This window comes from Abramis brama (genome assembly GCF_963993115.1).
Source record: "Abramis brama genome assembly, chromosome: 22".
NCBI classification, from domain to species: domain Eukaryota; kingdom Metazoa; phylum Chordata; class Actinopteri; order Cypriniformes; family Leuciscidae; genus Abramis; species Abramis brama.
Window position 1 is genome coordinate 5,842,898 of NC_139984.1, and position 19,876 is coordinate 5,862,773.

The window sequence follows — 19,876 nt, forward strand, 5'->3', positions numbered from 1 at the left end:
TGATCTTTTATAGTTGTTTATAGAATCTATTATATCAATTAAAATACAACTAATTTTACTATTACATGAGAAAATGCCATTTGCACGGATGTGTGAGTCAGGTTAATGACTGAAACACACTTTACTGTCCACGAACACTCATGGTGCATAAACATACACAATGTCTTATTCCCCGACCAATTATGCCTAATGTAAATATATCTAAATGCAAAAGTAAAATATAGCAAAACAATTTGTGTAAAAACAAGGTAACACATTATACAGAACCATCAGTTAGCTATCCACACCTATCAATAAATATTTTATTTCTCGAAAATATTTGTATTACAATGCACTTGTTCTGCAATATTTTTACAGAAATATGTATAAAAATGTTTTAAAACGATTATACATACTAAAAACCTGTGGCCTACCTGGATCAGAAAAACATGTTTTTTACTTAACAGACTACTCAAAATGAAAGCTTAGGAATAACCATGATTAGAGAGTTGTTTACATAAAATATCCCATAAACATTCACATGTTTGCCCTGTGAGACACCGGTTACAAGTTATTGTAACAATTATGTTACAAAAACTTTTTTTTTTTTTTGTAACATAATTGTTTTGTTACAATTATAACAAATTATGTCAAAATCCCCATTTTGGCGAGAATTCATGCTATAACAGTTATGTCTTATGTAAACAGCTGAGAAAGAAAACACGTGTGTATCAGTATATTGGATCCATGCATTCGGATTAGACATTCGGATGCAGTCTAACCTGCTGCTGTCTGTGTCATTTATGTTCATTAAAGTTTTGGGTTTAAAGGATCAAGTCAAAGCATTACTCGACCCGTTTTAATTTGCATATAGGGAGAGGCGAGGTACTGAAGATGCCATTAATTGCATCTCTCATTTGGTTAGCTGTCACTTAGAAGACATTCAAGCATATGCCGTTTACTTTTCATTGATTTTAGTTCAGCGTTTAATACCCTGAAACCCATGTTGCTGACCACAAAGTTAAAAGAGCTTAAGGTAAATCCATACTGTATTAAGTGGCTCTATTCCTTTCTGAACAAACGCACACAACAGGTGAGAGTCAACAACTCGTATTCTGAGGTTAAAATTACGAACACGGGAACCCCGCAGGGATGCGTTTCCTCACCAATTGTATTTACATTATACACCAATGATTGCGTAGCAAGTCAAGACAGTACTTTTTTTTAATCAAATGTTCTGATGACACAGCAATTTTAATCTTATTAAATAGGAAAGACAGTGCTTCACATTATTTCTCTGAGGTGGACAGATTTGTAGGTTGGTGTGACAATAAATCCCTAATACTTAATGGAACTAAGACGGTTGAGATGATTATCGATCCTAGAAGTGTAGGGGATCATAGTCCGGTAATGATACATGGTAATATCATTGCACAGGTTCCTTCATATAAGTACTTGGGAGTCTATATAGATAATTCACTATGCTGGTCTTTTCATGTCAACAATCTTTGTTGACTATACTTTCTACGCAGGTTAAAAGCGTTTGGAGTGAATCAGAGAATCATGCATTTGTTTTACCAGTCTATTTTCGAGAGCTTGATTAGATATGGTATTACTGCATGGTATGGTAATTTGTCTGTCCAATTAAAATCAAGGTTAGGACGTTTGGTGCACACCGCCTTTAAAATTATAGGGGGTGAGGAGAGACGATCACCACAAGAGTTGTTTGATGCTTCAATTTTAAACCATGCCAAGAAAATTGCTGGAGACGATACTCATATCCTGAATGCCAACTTTAAATTATAACCATCAGGAAGGAGGTATAGGGTCTTGATGTGCAGGTCTAATCGACTGAAAAATGCCTTTGTTCCTACTGCAATCAAAGCGTTAAACAGAGATAAAATATTGTGAACTGCCATTGTGTTTTTATGTATTTAATTTCACTTATTTCTATTTGCTTTTAATGCATGTTGTTTTGTACTGTATGTACGGACTTTGCACGTTGTCCAAGACAAATTTCCCAGTGATGGGACTAATAAAGAATAAAGTAAAGTAAAGTATTAGACAATAAAAGAAAAAGAGAAAATTGATAAAGCATTCCATTACAAATGGACAGGGTGATGTCTTAAATCTTAGCTGACTTGTTGCCTCGCTGCCCTATCAGGCAATGGCTTTGCAGCGTCTGCGCACGAATGTACCTCACAAAACTGATTTCAGACAGACTTCTGAGGCAGCATAACCTCAGATAATGATCTACAACAAAATACAGAGAGCTTTGGTGAAAACTAAGCGGATATTTAATCACTACAATAAAGTTGAGAAAAAGTTGGTCAAAAAAGTACATTTACACACAAACTGAACACCAACCAAAACTTTCAGATGTCAAATTTATTTGTAAGCTCAACTGTCACAGAATGAAACGTACAGGATTGTGGGATATCAGAGGCAGTGAATCACAAATTCATCAGATGAAGGTGTCTCAGGAGACCAGAAGTGAAGCTAACTGGATTCTGACGTGCCTTGATTCCTTCCTACAGTGGAAAGCAGCCTCTTCTCAAACTGCTTAGATTATATTCAGTGGATCGAAGATAGAAAACACTGCATCCTAAAACAAGTATTAAGTTTATTAATACTTTTAAACTTAAACGTCCAAAATCTCGAATACAGATAAGTCATAAATTAGTGTTTGTTTGTTTTTTCTCCATCTTTTATTAAGGAATCCAAAAAGTAATCCCTATTAAAATGTGCTTGTTAGAAAGTGACTGATGAAAATATAAACAAACATTTAACTTCGGAAAAACTGAAGGCAAAAGCAGTTTTGTTTTAATTGAAGGTTTATTTGTTGCCAACAATACATCTTCGACCAGTTACTACAAGGCAGTTATAAAAACAAAACAAATGTCAAAATATTAAATTAAGATCATGAAAATAGGCAAATGGCAACATTCATAAATATGTACATCTTTACAAACAGAATGTTTAAAAGGAGGAAAAGTGCAAAAGTAACAATTCCAATGAATAACAGTCCCCACCAGTGAATCAGGAAATGAAATGTACAACTAAATAAAATAGAAAACAAAAACTATATAAACATACTTCATTCAAAGCTTCCATCTATATTCAATTCAGTTTATTTACACGAGTACTTTCATTTATATCATTTACTCCTGATTCCAGGTTTCTTATTTCAATGTAACATTTTGTAAGGTAACATCTTTGAACAATGCTCATACAACAACAGAGCTGCACAATATAAACTTTTTTTTCCAAAACCATACCAGCTGAACGACCAGTCGACCACGGAGAGGGGGAATAAATAAATAAGAAAAATAAACTGAAATGTGCTGTGAAAATTAATAATAAAAATATCTAAATCTTTGGGATGACAGACAGTGTGTAGTTTGAGTGTGGAGAGAGGGTGGGGACAGCCAATGCTGAAGATTTTAAACACTAAACACAATGATCAGACAACACATAGTATTGAACTCAAATTTACATCAAATTACAGTACGTTTCTGTTTCCTCAAACTCCTCATTCTCCAACATGGTCCCCTGAACAGATTAACCTAAAATTAACACACTATAAATTATATTGTCCTGTGTTTTTTGCCGATTACATCCTCTAGTGGTGGTCCTGCCATGATGCTAAATTAAATTAAATCTAAAAACAGTATTGCAATTTTACTCCATAGTTACTGATTCTATGCTAATTTCTGAGGCATGGTTGATTGTAACTAGGAGTTTAGCAAAACTTGATCACCTTTTAAATATACTTATGACTTTCCAGTCTTATAAATCTATATCTATATCTAATGTACAGCATAGTAAAATATATATGGATTCTATGTATTCTTGACCTGGATAAAATGTGGCATGCAAATATTACAAATTACACACTGAATGGTCATTGGCTGATGTTAGCATAGTTTCCTGTAGATGCAGCCACCTACACAACCAAATGTACTAACGTCTACACAATTAAAAGGAAATATTTAATTATTGGCTTAAGGAACTGTCAGCATGTTTACACAGAAATTATGGCAGATAATGTAGTTAACATCACCAGGCATGTGCGCCTTATGTGGCTTATCTTAAAGCTTGTATAGCAACATTTATATACATGTACTAGAATATTATAACCAGAAGTTTGAGAATATTGTAACATTTTAAGAGAGAAATAAGTTTAAGTTGTGTCTATGATTCAAGCCCATGTAGACAGTGTTCTTCTTTCATTTTCTTTCTTTTCTGAATTACAGTTCCCTTTGAAACTTTGTAAAACTTAGGCCATGGTATCGATTCTTAGTCATGTGACATAGTTATTGGGTCTTAATATTAAGGAAAAGAAAGATATAATTTGAAAGATGTTGTGTACAGTGTTACTGCTTAGATCTGTATCTTAGTGTGTTGAAGTGTAGAGATGAGCAAACTAATGCTTGAATCCATAGATTTCAAATTGAATGGTGTTGTTGCGTGCGCTGAGCTCTGCAAAGTACAATGGATTACAGTTAATATGTTGTATATCATGTGCATTGTGTTGTGTCTTTAAGTTGTGTATCATGTTCCATGTAGATGTTTTAAGCTTGTCGTGTCTCATTTCCTCAGTGTATGTGCTAAGCATGTGACATGTAGTCCATCATTACTGCTTCCTATGCAAAACTGCTTGAGCTGAGACACTGGATCTTTTCCCTCAGTGACTGGACAATAGTGGGCTGATTTACACCTTGCTGGCTGCAATCTGGATCATTCCACAAGTATCCCTGCAGAGCCATGTCAGGGTCAGTGGAAACCTGCTGTTCTTTTGCGAGGGTGCCTTGAGGCGGGCTGCAGTGCTTTACTGCGGTTTCCGACAGACTGTGCGGCTGAGCTATTTTTTGCTTCTGTTCTTCATCCTCGTCTTCAGAACGGATCTCTACATAATCGTCATCATCATCTCCAGTGTCTTTAAAGTTGGCCAGATAATTCTCCGTGGCACTTTGCGCATTCAGTGGCACCTTTCTGTTCAGCACAAGTATTTGCTGTGAGTCCCGCAGTGTGATATCACATGACACCGAGAGGTCTGAAGTCCCCTGGACTGGGCATTCTGGGAGGCTGTGCTGTCGAAGCATCTGCGTCCTTGATTCTTTCCCGTTCACTTCCCACACCTGATTACAAAGCCCACTGCCATTTTCTTTTCCAGTCTGGTCTATCAATGAAGACGAGGACTGGCAGCGATTATAGGACGACACCTTAGTGTTTCGTGGTCCAATTGAAGTGTAAATGTGATCGGAGTCATCTTTACTTGGGGTCACACAAGCACTCCAACGCTGATTGGGTGGAGTACTAGGAGTAGGCGGGAGGTTCTTCAAAGCAGGGGTAGAAATCGCAGGGGTCATTCCTCTCTGTGGGGTTGAAGTGCATACTGCTGTTTGTGCTGGCCAGGACACAAAATCAGCAAGTTCCCCATTACTGTACGTACAGTTCAGCCAGTCAGACTCTTGTGTAGAGCGGACAGATAAGGAAGGAGAGGAAGTGGTGCTGGGGAAAAGTGGATGATGGCCGGCAATACTTATAGATGACTTCAGCACTGGAGTAGTGGCTGGAGAACCCTTAAAAACCACATGTTCATACAAATGAGAGTACTCTGCTATTCTTGCACCTAAGCAGAAGAAAGACAGATGCATTTATAAACTAATACACCACATCGTTCAATCTTTGCATCTACGAGTAACACATTGTAGAACAAAGAAAGAATAACATCAGCCAGAAAGTACAGTATGTCTTACCTATTGCAGTGCCACCTTGCTTCTTCTCCTCCAGTATAGATGCCAGGTCCTTCTGTTTGCTTAGCCTTAGCTTAGCGCAACTGGGTTCATGGTCCATGCTCTTCATCTTCAGTAACTGGTTGGCCTTTTTGATCTTCTGACTGTACTGTCTAGCCATGAGGAACACTCTGTTTTTGCCCCTATCCCCAAGCTCAAGAACCTGGTCCCCAGCTTCCCCACCCAGCAGCAGACTAGAGGAGCCAGAGTCCATGCTAGTAAACAGGGAATGAAGCCCTGAGTCCTTCGATGAAGGAATGTCCTCATCGTCTATTCGGAAGCTTCCGCTGCTTAATCTTGCGAGTTTATTGCGAATGCTCTTCACTGTGCCAGGTTGAGGCTCAGGGGTAGGGGGCAGAGGAAGGGAAGGGCCTACAGGAGAAGATAATGCTCCATCATTCTCATCCAACTTAGTTTCTGGGAGGAGGTCTGGAGTGTTGAGGATAGGTATAGAACTAGATAGACCTGGAGGGGGATTAGAGGCTGGTGGGTTGGGTGATCCGGGTGCAGCACAAACAACAGGGATTGTTTTTGAGGGTAATTTACATGAAGAATCACTTGACTTTTGTGCAGAATTGGCTTTCTTATTTGGAGATTCTTGTGCTTTGCATTGGGAATCATTACTTTTCTGTTGCAACTTGATCACTTTACTTGGGGAGTTATGTGTTTTTCTTGGAGAGTCTTGTGCTTTGTGTGAGGAATCACGTGCTTTTTTGGGAGAGTCCTGAGTTTTACATGTGTTGTCTGTTCTGCTTACAGGAAATGCAGCTGGAAGTCTGTCTGGTTTCTTTTCATTGTTCCGGATGTAGTTTTCCAAATCCGTCCAGATCTCATCCACTTTCTCCAATGTATGATCAGCTTCGGAAAGCTGAGATGTTTCAGTGTCTGAGATTGCAGCAGAGGGAATGTGGGGATGATCTGCCTCTGTTGTATTGGTAGGACAGATTCTTTCCTCAGATACTAACCCTCTTAAAATCTGGCTAGCCATGAGATCTACCTCAGATGTCTGCAAACTGTCTGGCTTTCCATCATCCATCTCAGCTGCAAGGACTGGGGGCTTCTGAAAGACAATGGTGTCGTAGACATTCTCCTCATCCTCAACAATTTGCAGCTCACGTGTCTCAAATGGCTCCCCTTCTTGACCAGAAGACCTATTGCTCTCACATGAACTCTCAGTTTCAGTTGGAGTTATGATAACTTGAGGAGCTATCCTAGATTTGACCTCTGCTACCTCAGAGAGTGCAGGGATAGCTTGATCCTTGCGGATAAGCCCCATGGCCTGAAGCTCCTCGTAACTAATGTTGTCATAAACATTCTCGATATCATCAATCGTTAACTGTTCGGCAGATGATGACCCTGAGATTTCATTGCTTGAAGACTCAGTCTGGTTGTTGGTCTCTTCCTCTTGTAGGGCTCGCTTGTTAGGACTTAGTTGCTCACTTTGGTTTTCTCCAACACTGCTGGCCCTGCGAAGTGTTGCTCTGCTCCTGCTTGAAGGAAGGTCTAGGCGTGATGATTTAGTCTGTTCAACATGCCAGCTACAGGGTCTTTCTGGATGGTCAGCAGTCTCATGGTCACTCTCAACATCATGGCTGCTTGTATCATTCTCCGTTGGCAGGAACATCTGATAGATGTCTTCATCATCATCAATTTGAAAACTCTTTTGACGAGTTGGAAACATAGCCCTCCGGACTCGATGATCTGTCCATATGTTGCGGAAAGAAGGTTGCTCTCCAGTTGCCAGCATGTTGCGTGTGTTGTATTCATTTCCGTCTGATTCAGGAGGTGCAGTCACCCGTAGGATAGGGGGGGTGATAACCTTATTTTGCAGGGACTCTTTAGCAGTCTGAATGAAAAATGAATAATAACACTTTTACCATACAGTATATTAGTACTGCCGGAACTAAAATTCAATTTTGATAACGACAGTTTGTTTGATTATGGATTAATGAGATTGAGTTTTAAAAGCATGAGAGCATTCTAAGCTTTGCTTTTCTCAGTATAAATGCAAGCCAACTCCATTAATTGAGACATGCTGCTAAATCTCAAAATAATTATTTATCACAATAATTAGTGGTGTGAACTATGTCCCAGCCACATCACGTGTCACCATGTCCTTACCTGGAGGTCTGCATGAGTAAGGTTGTGGTTTCTCCACTGGTCAATGCTGTCCACCGACACTTGCTGGTTTAGTCTTTTCCGGCTACCCTTCCCTGGCACTCTCAACTTGCCCCCAGAGCTCTGGTTGTGCAAAAGATGTCTCTTAGAACAATATTCAAAATAATTTTTATATTTGAAAATAAGAGAGGTGTATGTCCTTGCAAAGAGTGCAGGCACAATGCTAAGGCATTGTCAGGACACTGCCATACAGTTGCTTGGGTGGTTTCTAGATGTATTTTGGTTTCTAGATATGCTTTTGGTCTCTTGTTCAGTTTTTCTCTTAGCAAGCACCACTAATTATCTTACAAACAATTGTACTTCTGATTTAGAAAACAGGCTAGGACTGGTCACGACTAGTTAGCTTAATATGGAGTCAAATGCCTTGCACAATGGACAATGGTGGTGAGAAAGACTGAAAACTTGATTTCAGAGGCTGCATTTTCTCATTATTATGTTAGCAGCTCAGATCCTACACCCTTAACCAACTAGCATGTCCTTGTTTGCTGCTATTTTAACTGACCTCTAAGTAATTATTAATCGGGTGAAAATAAAAACATCAAATGCCAATTCAGACTAACCAAACCAGTCTCATCCTCATCATCAGCATCCTGTGGATGTGGCTCTTCGTCTACATCACTGTGGTCACCAGGGTCCAGAGATTCTTGTGATTCGCTGACAAGGCTGCGGGATCGGCCAATAGAACCCAAAGTAGCCACAGGTGACAGCAGACTGACTCCAAAACTAGAACTCTGTGAGGAGCAAATACATTATAATTATTTTTTTACTTGTTTAAGATTTCTTATTAGATTTGTATAATGGATTAATGCCTGCATGTTATGTGTGGTGTTCTTTACCTTCTGTATATCTGGACTGGATACTACAGCAACAGTAAGGAAGAGAGAAAGAAAAGAATCATAACACATCAAAACATAATGTTTAAATGATTAACAAATTTGAAAAAATAAAAAATAAAAAAAAATATATATGTTTAAAACAAATGCCACTTACTTATATGTTTGGAGTTTTTCAATAACTTAGATAAGGGCTCTAATGATGAGATGAAAAGACATGTAGAGCAAACAGAGAAACAAAAAGAATGAGTAAAATTATGATCAATGAAAAATTATGTTTGTATGTTTATTTGTGCAGTGGGTCTCACCTGTCTTCCTGCGTGCTCTCCGGGGCGAGGGACCCTCTTTAGTGTTCACTCGCTTGTCATCAGAGTTGTAGTTGAAACTTGGGTGGTCTGAAAAAAGTTAAGAAAAGTGTATGAAATCTAGTCATTGCAAACATGCATAAAATACCAAACACAGTGGTGTGTGGCTTTCAATTTGAAGTTTAAATAATACTTACTTGCGGTATCCATATCCAGAATGGCCTGCTTAGCCTGTGGAGACACAGAAAGAAAATTGACTTTCTCAAATACTAAGTATTTATTCGTGTGTAGTATGTGTGGTATAGTTTTTGAGGAAGTACCTTGAATTTATGCTAATTATGATTTTTAATTAAAATGCATTATTATGCAATAATTATTTTTTTATAATATATATATATATATATATATATATATATATATATATATATATATATATATATATATATATATATATATATAATAAATTAAACAATTAAAATAACAAATATAAATAAAACAAACCTGAAAGTGTTACAGTTATTTTATTACAGTAATGAGAATGTGGGTGAATAATGAACACAATGAAAAAATTGTGAATGGTCCTAAAAATAAAAATCTTTTATTTTTTCTTTTGATTTTGAGGCAAAATATGATTCAGACACATTTATACGTGATTTACCCAACTAAAGGTAAATAAAAAACACATTAAAATTAGTCAAATCATTTAAATGAGTATAGAGTATACCTAAATATGAGTAAACGAAAAGAAATTTGCATATTTTTCTCTGTGAAAATGTGAATTTTTGACAACTAAATGTCCTCTGGGTGGCGCTACACCTTCACTTCTGTAAGTACAGAAACTTCTGCTTCACCTTCGAAGTTCTTTCATTCTCTTTGAGATGTGAACTATTTTGTGTGAATAGCCAGATTTGGCCACAGCTGCCTAATCACTGAGCACATTGTACAGAAGTAGAGTTAGGACAATATGTGAATGTGCATGTTCTAACCTTGGCCGGTATTTTGGCAGGATGGTTTTCAAGGATCAGTCTTTTTAGATGCAGGACCCACGTTCTCTTGTCCTGTTGAGACTTTGCCTGAAAGTGCATTAGAGACATATCAGCACAATCTGCAAATTTAAGATAATTTACTGACACACCTCTACAAAGCTACTGTGACCGAGTCATCCCGCAAAGAACATTAACACCAATCATCAAAATCAAAACAAACACTTTCATCATCTGGGTGAACGTCAGCACAATCAGTAACCAACATACAGATGTGATCGACTGGAACTGCCACTCACCAGTGACGCACTTGTACACAGCTCATTTCAAAAGAAAGTAAACTCTCTGATTTTTCATTACAGTAATGCGGTTGAAAATAGTTTCTCAATGTTCTAATGACACAGGTGGATGGATGGATGTTCTGTTTCATAACATCTTAGGGTTAACACTGAACATATGACTGGGCATGTATTCACTGAGATAACAGTGAGGCATCCAATCATTAGGACACGAGGTGATTTACGGATGTTCTGTTCAGTACACTGGCACCATATTTATGACTACTCGGCTGACGTCCAACACACAGGTCAGATGTAACAGCACTGGCTTTAGGCGAGACTCATACCGTCACTCACACACACACACAAACACACACTTATGTGTGCGTATATACATACATGCTGAAGCCTGTTGGTGGGTGGGTGTGGTTTTACTAGGGTAAAGTTCAAGGCGATTGGCCATCCTTCAGAAGTCTGGCCTCATGCTAAACATTCCAATGTGTGTTTAACATAACCTGCTGATCATTGGTTTCATGGTGTGTGTGTGTGTGTGTGTGTGTGTGCGTGTGTGTGTGTGTGTGTGTGTGTGTGTGTGTGTGTGTGTGTGTGTGTGTGTGTGTGTGTACATGTGTTTGTGTGTAAGTGAGAAAAATTACCTGCACTGTGTGTTGAAGTTTGGGGTTCTTGTAGTGGAACACACTGAAGCTTAGAGGTTCTTTAGGAATGACTTCTACCAACATTAGGTTACAGCACTGCACAATTGTAGAGATGGGAATAAACATAGAATAGAGATTATAGTTACTTGGTGTTCCAAACATTTGATAGAACCATGACAACTTATGCACATTTCATTTACACACAGTCAGAAAAACAAAAACCCTTTAGGGTTACAACGGCTTCTCACTGGGGCGGCACCCTCAAAGCAACACCTTTGTAACTTCTTCAGCCCCAAAGGGTGTATATTAACACTCTGGAGTAGTAATATATTCCTAGTAAAGTAGTAATATGTACTCTTATGGTACTACTATGAACCCTTTAAATAAGAAACAAAGGTGTCACTTTGAGTGTACAAGCTTGGAAAGTTAAATAAACCCAGTTTATTTTTTTGGAGCTGGTCAAAAGTGGTAAAATGGACATCACTGTGAGTGCTATCCGGAGCTGTAGTAGCAATATGATGACGTATTTGTGCCTTGGGATTTTCCACCATGCTTTATATGCACATAATGTCACTTGTCTTTGCCAAGGATACAGTGCAAGAGACGCAAAGAATGCAAGCTGCTCTCTGAAGGTCATATTTCGGAGACAAGCTCAACTTGTACGTCATTATTCGCAGTTTACTTGAATGAATGAATGAGGTATTTATATAGCACATCTCCTCTGTACTACTGGACACCCAAAGCGCTTTACAATCAATGTCAGGGTTTTCCCTGTTCCATTGTGCTCAACCACCACCAGTGTGCAGCATCCACTTGGATGAAGCGACGGCACACACACCAGCTATAGGTGGAGAGGAGAGAGAGTGATCGAGCCAATTCAGTGGATGGGGATTATTAGGAGGCCATGATTGATAATGGCCAACGGAGGGCATTTGGTCAGGACACCGGGGTTACACCCCTACTCTTTACGAGAAGTGCCATGGGATTTTTAATGACCACATTGAGTCAGGACCTCGGTTTAACGTCTCATCTGAAGAATACTTGCGAGAGTTAGTTTGGATTCCTTTTTTACCAATCGTGAACAGTGCAAGGGTTCATTTGCTGGGTTCATTTTAACCCAATTACACTATACCACCTTTTGAAGTGGACTCAGGGGCAGTTTGTTAAGTTTGGAAAAACATTTTCACACCAACCAAACTCTGTCATTTCTACTGTGAAAGTGCCCTTAAGGACAATAGCGAGTCCAAGTTGGTCTAACTTGTTAATCAGCTGGGCTACCGGCCGGTGAGGACAAGGCTGACCTGGTGGAGCACCTTGGCAAAGTCTAACTACCAGCAAAAAGAAAGCTACCATGACCTGAAAAACAGCTTGACCTCCTTGACCTAGTTGTCCAGCAGGTGAAACTAGCATGTATATGGGCTCTCACCAGGATGTGGGCCTTGTAGGTGTAAGTCTCCTCGCGTTTCTTGGTGATCAGCAAAAGTTTGTCGAACAGGAAGAGCGTTCTCTCATTTTTCGCTCTCTGGATGCGGAATGTTCCCTCGAGAACCAGCTCGCCATAGCCAATCAGATCAGGTCCCTTCCAGTTAGTCAACAAACTCTGAATCTCCTGAGAGAGAGAAAGAAAGGAAGAGCAGAAGAGGAGGAATGTTACTTTCCACGCACATGACTTTAGCCGACAGGCAAGTTGGGAATGACGTCCATGTCTGATGAGTCTCAAACAGAATGTTTTATTATCTGTTACCACACGCCCATAAAAAAGCGTGAACCCTGCAGCTAAAAACAATTTCAGGTAGCTGATCCATGCTGATCATTTATTGCCATTTTTCTATTCAAGGACAGAGTCTCAATATTTGATCAACTGGACTAGTATCTGGTGACTTTGTGTGGTGCTGATATAGTAGACTAGAGTGTCCAATCCTGCTTCAGAAGGGCCACTTTCCCACAGAGTTTAGACCTGCTCCAACACATCCGCCTGGAAGTTTCCTCATCCATCCTGAAGACCTTGATTAGCTGGTTTAGGTGTGTTTAATGAAGGTTAACCCCTCAGGAAGACTGTCCTCCAGAGGTAGAATAGGACAGCCCTGTTGTAGACCATATACACCAGCTTGTGCAAGCAAAAAACAGCTACCATGTTACCGACTCCCTGTCGGTTTCTAGCACTACGTTTCCGAAATGCATCACAGGCTAAAATAGATGGTACAAACTCTTGGCACCAAAGGTTTCTACAACCTACTTAGGCTAACAGTGCTGTTGGAAAATGCAGCCCAGTGTGTATATGAGTGTGTGTAGGGTACACAAACCTGCAGCCTCACTGCATGCTCGTGTTTTCTCTTCATGTCATTGATGTGCCAGGCCACCCTTTGCATGGTGTCGATTGCCTCCTGGATCACGTCGTACATCTCTGAATCCTTCTCCAGATGAGTGGCGATCTCCTGCAAGACACCAGATCATTGCCGTGACCATCTCTATGTGTGTGTCTTTATGTACAGGTGTACTACGGTCTTTGTGTGTAAAAGAAGATGGTTCTGTGTGTGTGTGCTTACATGCAGTAGTAGATGGTACTTTAGGATCCTCTGGACAGGTTTAAGCAGGTAGGAGCCGAGAGGAAGGGAGTGTTTAAGACTCTCCTGGCGCTCTCGCAGAAACTTTGCCACCGTTTTGTTCCGCATGCACTCTGTTAAGACAGCAACGGACCTGCAGATGCATACAAACACACTACCAATAAAAATGTTTCTTTATTTATATCTACTCACAGACTTCAGCAGATATGCACAATATAAACAGGTCAAACACATATTGTTGATTATATATCCCTGACAACACAGGCGTAACTATCGGTAAGCAGGGTAAGCGGTTGCTTACGGGCCCGGACCAATCAGGGGCCCGCCCGCGTTACTGGAAGATATTGATTGACAGCCGGGTCCCCCTATCGCATTTTACTACTTTTAGTCTGATCGCATTTTAATTTTTTGCGAATTGATTTGAATAAATAATGACAACAACATATTTGATTGATTATTAAATAAATGTTTGAAACGAACAATGATGAATTTGGTGTAATTTGTTTCGAATTGTGACTGGGGTATCCCAGGGTGAACATGCGCATTGCGTGCAAAACAGTAAAAAACGTTGACCTTGAGACGTCAAATTTTAAACACAAAAGTGGCTTTCAAAAGCGCAAACGAAAAGAGGAATATCATTAATTAATAAATTACCAAAAATAGGAAGCTTCTTTAAAAAGATGACACAGGGGGAGATCGAGATTGAGATGGAGCAAGAGAGAGAAGCGAGTAAAGCACCTGAAGCGACCGTTGGTAGTAGCAGCTCCGTGGTTAAATGCAGCTATAATGTGAGTGAGCATCTTTTTTTTATGTATTTGTACCTAGCCCTATGTGTATATAGCAGTAACAGTAACTTTTGCCCTGTCCCGAATGGAACCCTAAGCACTCGCGGTCTTCCTCTGAGTCCGCACTTTCGTGACGTAATGCCGCTTTGACTGTCGGGAAGAAGTCTGCTGCGGAGTCCGCATCAGCGCGGGCTCGGCAAAAGTGCGCATCAAGGGTGCAAATCGACCACATGGGGGCGCTCGCGAGCACCCTTCTGAGATCTAAAAATGAGAAATGGGACACACTGCGGTCTCACAGACTTAATGGACACGCGCACGCGGCAGCCATTGTAAGTCCACAAGACCGAAAGTGCACATGAAGTGTGCCATTTGGGACAGGGCCAATGCGTTATTATGGTGCGCCGTCACCAGCAGTTTTTTTTTTTTTTGGTGCACGTAGCGTCATCACGTGTTGTAGTAGGGGGGCCCGCCTTGATAATCCTGCTTAAGGGCCCGGTGTTGGCTCGTTACGCCACTGCCTGACAACCAGAAATTACATATGCAATGGCCAAAATACATTTAAGTGCATTTAAAATGTCTGAATGACATTAGATACAAAATAACTTTTGATCAACTGGTGTATGAAGTCAGTTCTGCTCACGTTCACACAGATGTTCTAGTAAAGTAACCATATGTGTAGGTTACGACAATAACCAATGAATAACCCTATGAATGGGATACATCAATTCACAGCCTCAGTGTCACAATGCCCTTAAACAGTATATTATAATTTATAACCCAACAAACTTTTGTGAAACGTTTTGCTTGAAATGTGTGTATCTCTGGTCCTTGGGTCCTAAACTGTTACCCCCTAACATTACACTTGGTTGGATGCTATCAAATTCATTTACATTCAGACATTTTTAAAACTGGCTTCAAGAGATAGTTCACCTAATAATGAAAATTTGGTCAACATTTACTCACCCTCATGTTGTTGGAAACCTGTATAACTTTATGACTTTCATTGTGCAGTTTTTTCCCCCCATACAATAAATTCACTGTGGCCTATGTTGTTTTGGACCCCACTGATTTTCATTTTATGGATAAAAACAGTTGAATCATTCTTCAAAATATATTTTTTTTGTGTGTGTGTGTGTGTGTGTGTGTGTGTTCCATGGAAGACATTTGGGACAACATGACGGTGAGTAACTGATCACAGAAGTTTTATTTTTCTAATCTTGGTTGATCTAAAGTGTCCAAAACTTTTTAGAGGCAAATGTACAGCATATTACTGCATATATAAACAAACACACAGACATGCACACACACAACAAACACACACGGTTGAGAGAGTAAGGTCGGGCCCTTCTGTTAAAACACAGATTTTACAGTTTATTGGATCTGCTGCCACGCCTCACAAAGCACTGGGACAGATAGACGTGTGTGTGTGTGTGTGTGTGTGTGTGTGTGTGTGTGTGTGTGTGCGCGCATTCCAGTGTCCTGTGCACAGACTTCACATTGTCCCAATGGGAAATATGACCCGAGTATCACTGAGATACAGCTATTGCTTTCAGGAGTGTTACTGTATGTGTGTGTGTGTGTGTGTGTGTGTGTGTGTGTGTGTGTGCGTGTGTGTGTGTGAGAGAGAGTGTGCCATATGACCTTGGTTAGGGTCAACAGCTGTGTGAGGGTGTGGAGAGAGGGTCTCCATGGCCCAGACAAGAATCCATTCACACACACACACACACACACACACACACACACACACACACACACACACACACACACACACACACACACAAACACACACACCTTGCAGCATCTGATGAAACTACTATTGAGTCATGTCACTTTTAATTTCTCTTAACATCAAAAGTAGGACCCGTGACAGCACGTGCTGCACCAGTGTGTGTGTGTGTGCGCATCTGTGTGTTTAATAAAAAATGAAAAGAAAAATGGGTGTGTGTGACATTTTTCTAGGGAAAAGTGTTGTATATCAATGCTTTTGTTGAACTTTGTCATATTTATTCAAATCTCTGCACACATACATGCACCCAAAGGCAAATATATTTGACACATATTCACATTAATCTCCAATAACCTTTATTGAAGGCCTCATCACTGTTCAGCTACAAAAACAGTGACTTACTCTTTATATTTTCATCTCTGATTCTCGCTCAGCTATTAACACACCAAAACAATGTTTGTAAAGTTGACCCAATGCAATGCTATGCTATTTCAAAGGAACTTATCTCACAGCTGCATGTTTATATTAGTATGGAATAAATAAATGTAAAAAAAAAACGAACTGTATTGTTTATCTAGTCTTGCATGCATTTTGGTCCACAGTAGACCACAGTGTCAGTCTATTAAATGTTTTTTTTTTTTTAGTGTGGCCTATGCAATCAGAAATTGTTTCACAGAAGTAACTGAAAAAAAAAAAAAAACCTCATACTTCTACTCATACTTGCAATTAAATGTCTCAAACAGTCTCTTTCAAAGATTTGATGCACTAATTTGGCAAACTTCAGAATCCAGTTAAGGTCCCCCTAACTAGTGGAAGTTGTGCGGCAGTCTTGGGCTGCGTTCCAGTCCAAAATTGTCATGCCCTTCACTCGCTAACTTCCCTCTGTCTCGTTCACTCGGATGTACGTCATTGCTTACGTTGCACGAGTGCCGACTACTGGCGGAAACTGCAATGGGCTGAACTGGAACATCCTAAGCCCTTGATCACTTGGAGTCAGCTGTGGAGTTTATTTATTTATTTATTTATTTTTCCCTTTAAGAATTTGTTTAATGCAGCATCCAAATGTATATAGGTGTGTTTGGGTTGTTTTAAATGTAAAAAAATATATAATTAATATATCATAGAGTTGTTTGTTGTGGTGGTAATTTGACGAGATATGTGGTGACATCACAATCGTACTGCATTGTGGGAAATATAGGTGCCTGAAGTGTACATATGAAGTAGACTCGCTCCCTCGGTTAAAATCGAGGGAACGAGGGTCTGTCCATATAAACTTCCCTCATCCACTTCACGAAGTGGAACGCACTTCAAAATGGCGGCAGGGATTCCCCCGAGGGGAAGTGCTTAGGGAAGTTCGCAAGTGCGTGTCTAAAAGTGGATTGGAATGCAGCCTTGGATTTTCTTTTACTGACACCTGCTGGTTAGCAAATGTGTTTTTAACTCTTTTCCCGCCAGTTTTTTTTTAAAGAGGCTGTTTTTATTCTAGCTTAATGCATTTTTTTTCAACACTTGAATGTGGGTGTTTCATTGAGCAAAAAGCAGAGAAAATCTCTTTATTTGTCAAAGACTACATCTGGATCAGATTCAGAACGATGATAAAAACACAGATGGAGTAGATCAAGTCCATCAACACCCCTAAAGCTTCACAGTCCTGTAACTCGTCCTGAGTCGACATTTCATTCAGTAACATTAGGCAGTTTTGATTTATATGCTGTTTAATGTTGATGATCGTGTTATTTTACATATGCATATGATTACATATGCTATCGCTTGTTACTGCTTCTTCTTCACCTGTGTTTTGATCTGAAGATTCGGTTCTCTTACAGAGGAAGTGTAATAGCGCCCCCTACCGTATAACAGTGAAATCACGGAAAGCTGGAAATTTCTGTCAATGGCGGGGAAAGAGTTATGAACTATGTGGGTTCAACAATAAAACTGATGTTTGTCGTCACATAGATGGTAGAGTAATAACTTCTGCAAGATAAATGGTTTGAAATCGAATTCGACACCTTCAAAAATGGTGCTTTCCTTCTCCTGAAAAAGTAAAAGTGACACTGAATGAAATTTGTATCTATATGGAATGTAAGCTATAGATTATATTGCATGTCAGCTTATTTTGCTGAAGAAAAATGATATGTTTATGATTATAACTTTGCTATGGTGCTTAAGGCTCCGATATTTCAGAGAACGAACTGGTGTGACATAATTTAGAACAAAATCAGACCAAATCGAAGTTTGTTTGGTGTACGTTTCGGGAGTTTGAAACAGCTAGTAAACACTAGTTTAAAGAGTTTAACGCCACTAATTTAACGCCGTAGGGCAGCGTTGGGATGTTCGCTAACAGTAAACCACTGGTCAAGTACTTCAAACTTCTTTTTACCCCAAGCGAAGAACGAAAAAAAAACCTTTATATTATTTTATAAATAATTGTATATTATTTATATTTTATATTATATTGGGGCCTTTATGAATGTTCATTGCAACTATGTTTTCGGGAAACAGCGAATCGTTAATCTATGATGGTAATGACGCGACCATATAGTTGGCTAACTATGCTTTTGGGAAGCACACCCCTGATCATCTTGGTGACCACCATAACTATAGTCTTCATCTCATCTTTAGGGGTAAAATAAGTGCAAAAGGTTACTTTTAAATGTAATAAAGAAAGGGGCAGATTGGACAGGTGATAGAGAGAGACAGTGAGACGGGGTTTCCCTCAGGGGTGAACATATAGAAACAGACTCCTAGACTCCAGTAGTGTTATACACAACATAATATGACCACACACTCTCACATGTCTCACATTCCACACAGACACACACACACACAGGCATCTTGCTCTTGAAGACTTACAAAGCTCTGTTGAGTGAAAGATGGTGACACACAAACCAAAGGAAGTGAACTACAACCACAAACCACAGGACATATTTCTCACCTTGGGTAATTTGTGCAGTACTGTGTGTATATGTGGAAGTCTTCACTCTGAAAAACAATAAGGAAATTAGGGTTAGTTACTCAAAGGGAGACATGGGGGTCAGCCAAGGAAAATGACTAGATAAGCATATTAAATAATACCTTAATGAAAAATAATGCAGAAAGGGTTGTGTGACGGTAAAGGGACAAGCAACAGGCTTCATTTTAAATACTTTAAAGGGTTAGTTCACCCAAAAATAAATATTCTGTCATCATTTACTCACCCGCATGTAATTAAAGGGTTAGTTCACCTAAAAATGAAAATTCTGTCAGTAATTACTCATGTCGTTCCAAACCCGTAAGACCTTCATTCATCTTCAGAACACAAATGAAGAGGTTTTTGATGAAATCTGAGAGCTTTCTGTCCCTCCATTGACAGCAACGTCAGAACGTCGGCTCACTATTGGCCAGCATCACACGCATGACCAGCGTCGGCATCACACGCATGACACACATGACCAGCATTGGCCAATAGTGAGCCGACGTTCTGACGTAGAACCCAGAAGCTCTGCACCGTTTACACTACATCACCAGCGTATGAGAATGACATGGAAGAGAAGAGATTGTTGAATAAAGTCATTATTTAAGGGTTTTTTTCGCAAAAAAAGTATTCTCATCATTTCATAACATTAAGGTTGAACTACTGTAGTTACATGGACTATTTTAACAATGTTTTTACCACCTTTCTGGGCCTTGAAAGTTGCAAAGACGTTGCTGTCAATGGAGGGACAGAAAGCTCTCAGATTTCATCAAAAACCTCTTCATTTGTGTTCTGAAGATGAACGAAGGTCTTATGCGTTTGGAACGACATGAGTAAC

The 19,876-nt window shown here is 39.6% G+C and overlaps 1 protein-coding gene across 1 annotated transcript; it reads right to left on the reverse strand.

The window, feature by feature from the left end:
• Window positions 1–2,795: 2,795 nt before the first annotated feature.
• LOC311073593 (pleckstrin homology domain-containing family G member 1) lies at window positions 2,796–19,063 on the reverse strand. The gene is made up of 14 exons (XM_084099450.1): window positions 19,021–19,063; window positions 13,557–13,707; window positions 13,314–13,445; window positions 12,437–12,619; window positions 11,011–11,106; window positions 10,080–10,166; window positions 9,291–9,324; window positions 9,097–9,183; window positions 8,946–8,984; window positions 8,792–8,814; window positions 8,516–8,686; window positions 7,899–8,018; window positions 5,742–7,623; window positions 2,796–5,614 (listed from the first exon to the last, which is right to left on the reverse strand). Exons 2-14 carry the CDS (start codon window positions 13,680–13,682, stop codon window positions 4,626–4,628), a joined length of 3,969 nt encoding a protein of 1,322 aa, XP_083955576.1. The 5' UTR covers window positions 13,683–13,707; window positions 19,021–19,063; the 3' UTR covers window positions 2,796–4,625.
• Window positions 19,064–19,876: the final 813 nt, after the last annotated feature.

Coding starts and splice junctions, on each gene's coding strand:
- LOC311073593 (XM_084099450.1), bottom strand. CDS start 13,682: ATGCGGAACAAAACGGTGGCAAAGTTTCTGCGAGAGCGCCAGGAGAGT. Junction 13,446..13,556: donor AGTACCATCTACTACTGCAT/GTAAGCACACAC, acceptor GGTGTCTTGCAG/GAGATCGCCACTCATCTGGA. Junction 11,107..12,436: donor CCTACAAGGCCCACATCCTG/GTGAGAGCCCAT, acceptor ACAATTGTGCAG/TGCTGTAACCTAATGTTGGT.